The sequence below is a fragment of the Teleopsis dalmanni genome, chromosome X (genome assembly GCF_002237135.1).
Source record: "Teleopsis dalmanni isolate 2A chromosome X, ASM223713v2, whole genome shotgun sequence".
NCBI lineage: Eukaryota > Metazoa > Arthropoda > Insecta > Diptera > Diopsidae > Teleopsis > Teleopsis dalmanni.
In genome coordinates this window covers 88,585,090-88,591,172 of record NC_051848.1, presented here as the reverse complement: position 1 = coordinate 88,591,172, position 6,083 = coordinate 88,585,090, and the positions used below count along the sequence as shown (strand labels likewise).

The 6,083-nt window shown below is 26.8% G+C and overlaps 1 protein-coding gene across 2 annotated transcripts in view; it reads left to right on the top strand.

Moving 5' to 3' along the window:
* The window catches only part of LOC119687114, a 19,176-nt gene extending 13,525 nt beyond the window's left edge, over positions 1–5,651 (top strand). The window contains exons 9-12 of one of the 2 annotated variants that reach the window (XM_038101303.1): positions 800–868; positions 1,128–1,802; positions 4,337–4,834; positions 4,905–5,651. In XM_038101303.1, coding sequence (XP_037957231.1) covers positions 800–868; positions 1,128–1,802; positions 4,337–4,834; positions 4,905–5,374 — 1,712 coding nt within the window. In that variant the 3' untranslated portion in view covers positions 5,375–5,651. The remainder of the gene's footprint in view (positions 1–799; positions 869–1,127; positions 1,803–4,336; positions 4,835–4,904) is intronic. The other variant, XM_038101304.1, reaches the window with a different exon arrangement.
* Positions 5,652–6,083: the final 432 nt, after the last annotated feature.

Below are 6,083 nucleotides of genomic sequence, written 5' to 3'. Positions count from 1 at the left end.
ATATGCATGTATGTATATAATATATATACGAGAATAAAAATAAAATGTAAGAAAAATAAGATTCAATATTAATATAACATAAATATAATATATATAAATAATAAAAATATATGTGAGTAAATACAAATGTAAATGTAAATAGAATAAAAATAAAATGTAAGTATAACAAAATATAATATAAATATATTAATAATACAATGTATATATAAAATATAAATTACTTGATATGTAAATGCAACATAAATATAAAATAAATTCAATATATGTAAAAATAAAAATAAAAATAAAAATAAAAATAAAAATAAAAATAAAAATAAAAATAAAAATAAAAATAAAAATAAAAATAAAAATAAAAATAAAAATAAATATAAATATAAATATAAATATAAATATAATTATGAATATGGATATGAATATAAATATACATAAGATAGTTTTATTACTAAGAGAATACTATATTATATTAACTCGCAGATAATAATATAAATTTAATTATAAATATATATGCCTATACATTTTAATTAAATTATTATCTTATGATCAATATATAAAAACAATATAATGAAATCAATGAAAATGTATATTCATAATGCTGCATATAAATTTGTAGATATTTATATAAATTTACATTTACTCTCACATTATTTTAAGTTTTTTATATAAAAATAAATTAAATATAATATTTAATGTTTAATTTTTTTCTCTTTTTCACTTGCATGCGCTACAAACAACTAACAAACCGTTTTGTGCATTTATCTTAATTGTTTTTTGTTTAAATTAAAAAAATTGTGGTACAAAGGTAAAGGACCATCAAGGCTTATTGCTCATAGTGCACAGAAAAGTAGGAGTTTGATGCAATCCTTAAAAAGTTAATATCACATGTCTTTGTATAAAATTTTAATCAAATATCACGAGTTGCATTGATCATTACTGTTAGTTTGGCCCGTAGTTTACATTAAAGACCTATTTAAAATGCTTGTTAATGCTTTCAAAATTATTAAATTTCTTCTAGTAAAAAAAGTGATATGAAGATCAATGTTACTCCTGCTTAAAAAAATTATTTTACAAATGTATTTATTGTACAAAAACTTTTTAAAATATTTTTTTATTTATTTTTATTTTAAAAGGCTCTGCCAATTCATTAAATGAGTCATCGTCGTGCTCCAAAATCACAAACTCTCAAAGCTCCTTCGATACCAATCAATCCGTTGTTGGAAGCTCCAACACTGACAGAGAAAATGATTTTAAATCAAACTGTGAAAGCGATGTAGATATAATATCTAATCCAAGTCAGTCAAGTATAGAAGTTTTGGATCAAGCAAACAACGCTAGTCGTAAATCATCTGAAGAGCGTCGTTTGCTACAAATACCAATTCTTGAAACAATTGATGACAGTCATAAGGAAAATGAATCAATACAAAATGTGGATGCTGGAAATAAAAATATAGAATGTAATGATGAGAAATCACAACCATCAACGAAATTAAAGTCAAAATCACCAGTCACTGGCCATTTAGGACATTTCAATTTGACTGAAAGTAGTTCGTCGGGATCTGTAACAGATAGTGTATGCACTGCATATGAACAACAGCAGCAATTAGTTGACAAAACTATTGCAACAGATCTTTCAACACAAAATAGTCCAAAAAAAACTTCAATACAAAATTTTTTATCTGAAGAAAGTGGACAACATGCACCGACCAATATTAGTAAATACAATAACAATAATAATAATGAAAAGGTTAACGAAACGAATGGTACTTCCAAAAAAGAAGAATCCGGCATATCGTCTATGTTTGGTGGTAAATATATATGCTTATATAAAGTAAAATTTTTTTTTACATATATTTTATATGTATATATATTAGTGTGGCCGTTATTTACGAATGTGTTCAAATTCTAGATGCCACCCCCTAAATTTATTCGAATACTCAAAAAACTACTAAATGTGAAGTTTTAGACTAATCGAATAATGTTTAGAGGTCGCTCATCGACCTTAAACTTCGGAAAAATGCCATTTTTTACTTTTTTCAAATTTTTTCGCTCCCATCTCGCGTATTTTTCACCATTGCTTATTTGTACCAAATTAATATTATTCTTTAACATATTAGCTTTCAAATAAGGTAAAAATCAATCAATTTCGTCCACAATTAACTAAATTATCACTAAAATAAGAAATCATACTCGACGTTTATTGAAGCTTTCAAGAGCAGCATAAATATGGGAGTAAATACGAGTACGTATGAGCGCAAGCACAGTTTCTTGGACACAAAATGGTACAATATAATATTTGAAGACAATCAAATACTTTCTCACTATATATAATTGTCCACACTTGATTTGAATAATATGCACAAAATAGATTAATAAATACAATAAAAGGAAAGGAGTCCTTAAGTAAACAAAAGAAATTCTCTTAGGTGTTAAGGATGAAATAACAACTTTTTGTTACAAAGAACTACAAAAATCAATTTGCAGAGATGACTATAAAGAACTATTGGAACTAATTATCATCTCTTTGGGAGAAAGTTCATTACCAATATTCCGTGACCCTGAACCAATGCACCATGCTCGTTGGATGTCCAAAGCCCTTTACTGTTTAAAGATATATTTATTTCGAAATGAGTTCACATTGTCATCTTTCGAAGAGCAAAAGCTAAAAGAAATCTGTTTGTTCATAATACATGTTTGCGTAAAATATTGGTTCAAATGTGTTATAGCATCAGAAGCAGCTTACCAAGATTTTTGTTTTATAAAAGATATGTATAATTATAGATGTATTGGTAAGACAATATCTGAGGCTGCTATTAAGAAGATGTGTAACCATTTATGGTATTTATCCGATGAATGCATTGGTCTATCATTTTTTGATGACAACATTCCAATTAAAATTAAAAAAATAATGGCAGATAAGTTAAAAAAATTATATCAATGAATGTTGAAGTAGATAGTGGTGATAACAATGAAAGCCACGACAATGGGGACGATATTAAAAAAGACGGAGAAAAACGAATTCTTTTGAAGACGGAGAATGTAACCGATTTTTTATCGAAATCACTAGAGGATTTTGTGACAGCATATACCATTAACTTTTTTTAGCGATTCAATATATCTACAGATTTCTTGAACCTAGAACCAGAAAAATGGAACCAACACACAGATTATGTACACGCGTTAAAAGTTGTTCACAGTATAAGACCTGTTAATGATACGGTAGAGCGAAGAGTAAAACTTTTCGAAGAATTTAATAGAGTCCTTGGTAAAAATGAGCAAGATAAACAATATTTATTGCAAGTAATAACAGATTATAGAAAGACTTTTAAAAAGTCAAATAATAAATAAATTTAATATTTTTTTTAAATAAATTACTTAAGGACTCCTTTCCTTTTATTGTATTTATTAATCTATTTTGTGCATATTATTCAAATCAAGTGTGGACAATTATATATAGTGAGAAAGTATTTGATTGTCTTCAAATATTATATTGTACCATTTTGTGTCCAAGAAACTGTGCTTGCGCTCATACGTACTCGTATTTACTCCCATATTTATGCTGCTCTTGAAAGCTTCAATAAACGTCGAGTATGATTTCTTATTTTAGTGATAATTTAGTTAATTGTGGACGAAATTGATTGATTTTTACCTTATTTGAAAGCTAATATGTTAAAGAATAATATTAATTTGGTACAAATAAGCAAAGGTGAAAAATACGCTTGATGGGAGCGAAAAAATTTGAAAAAAGTAAAAAATGGCATTTTTCCGAAGTTTAAGGTCGATGAGCGACCTCTAAACATTATTCGATTAGTCTAAAACTTCACATTTAGTAGTTTTTTAAGTATTCGAATAAATTTAGGGGGTGGCATCTAGAATTTGAACACATTTTTTTGGCCCCATACATATTACGGCCACCCTAATATATATATATATATATAAAATATTATTATATATTTATTTAGATATTATTTAATAAAAAGATAATGTTAGTTGACGTATTCATCATAAACTGTTTGAATATCGTTATATTGAGAAAAGGATACACTTGGAACCAGGGCGAACATTTTGTACTCGAGCATTTTAATGTTTACGTATATTCATGCTCGAGTATATAGTGCTTGATCATTTGCTATTATATATATTTGTATAAAAAAAAAACAAAAATAATATAAAGTATAGAACAGATTTGTTGTTTAAATAACTCAACTTATTCATCTTTCAAGTGTTTGATCCAAATGTTCAAATTCGTCAACAATCGAAATAATTCATATAGAAAAGAGAAAATAACAATTTTTATTTCAATAAATTCAATTAATATTTCAGTTTTTACTTTTTTGTTTAGCCCTCTTCCAATCAACCAACATACTCATGTCAAGTTCTAAAAAATTAATAGACATCGAAGCTACTTCGAATATACAATCTGGTGCAGTTGAAACCCCACCAAGCCCGACAAGACCGTTTAAATTTAATTACACAGATTTCAATGATGTGGACCATCGGTTGAAATTGTATTTTTATCAAACAAAATTCGAAGCAAGTGGTGAACATTTCAAGTGGCTAGCACGTGGACGTATATATAATGAAAATACCCATACATTATTTGATGGTTTAGTAGTTATGACAACGATAAAGTGTTATGTGATGGAAGCATTTGCAGCGGAAAATGATGACGTGTCTAAATGGCTGAGACAAGTGTTGAGTGCAACTGTCGATCGCTTAGAAAGCATACAACTACTGCCATGGAAGATTGGTTTATCATTTCGCATACGAGATTTTGGTGGATTTCTGCTATTATTACAGGACATACAACGCATAGACAGTTTACTATTGTGTTTTCAAAGTAAGTTCGAGTAGTGATAACAAAAACGTTATACTTATTAAAATATTACTTTTTCATAAATAATTTACAGATAACGCTTTACCAACACAATGTGAACTAAAATATCCAACAGCAGACGAGATTACGAATCGTCTTAATGTTGCTGTAAGGGGTGAGAAACTGAAAATGTGCTCCATATTGAATTCTTGTGAAGTTACCATGGATAAAGCTAAACGTAGCTTCAATACCTGTACACTTCTGACCACTGACACAACACTTTATATCACATCAGAAAATTTTGGTTGGCTATCACTGCAGACGAATAGTGGCGATTTTGACGATTTCGATGTCAAAATATGTATTTCACAATTTATGAGCAACTTGGTGGACATAGAGTATCATGGTGAAAATGTTTTTTCTATTAATTTTCTAGACGAAACACAAAACAAGTGCGAATTGTGGACATGTAAATTTGAAACAAAAGAAAATGCTGAATTTTGTATGGCTGCGATAGGACAATCGTGGGAATTGCTTTTTGGTGTGCCATTGTTTTGTGGATGAAATGAGAAATATATGTAAAGTGTCGTAAGAAGATATACTAATACACTAAAATTAATGCTATATAAGTTATTTTAATAGATTGTACATAATGTGGAAAACATATGATAGAAATTGAAGCTTTAAGCATATATTTAAAAAGAAAAAGCAAACAATCACTTTGCTTATATATAAGAAAAATAAAATAGATAGAATTTTAATACGAAATCCAAAGTCTGTGAACAATAGGTAAACTATTTGCTAAATTTCAATAATCGATACTTTAATATTTTGACTAAATCCAAACACTTTTTTACTTATATAATTACGAAGTAATAAATTATTCCGTTTATTATTATTGTTTTCCTTTTTTAAATGTAAATATACAGTTTTTAACTTTAAATTTTTTTATTGCAATTTCACTTATATATATAATTTAGAGAATAACTCTAATAATTGAAATACATTATAAACTATGTTTGAAATATTTAAACAATAATTTCTACTATTTCTAATATAATGTTTCAACAGTTAATGTAATAGACAATAACTAACAAATGTTACTATATATATTTAAGATTGAAAAATTATAAATTTTTTCAAGTTTTATATCTATGTATATATATATATATATATAATGTTTTCTTCATGATATTTGTTAGTATATAACCAAAATTATACATTTTTTGCAAAATAGTGTGTGCTTTGAAGTATATTATTTATTTTTATGAAA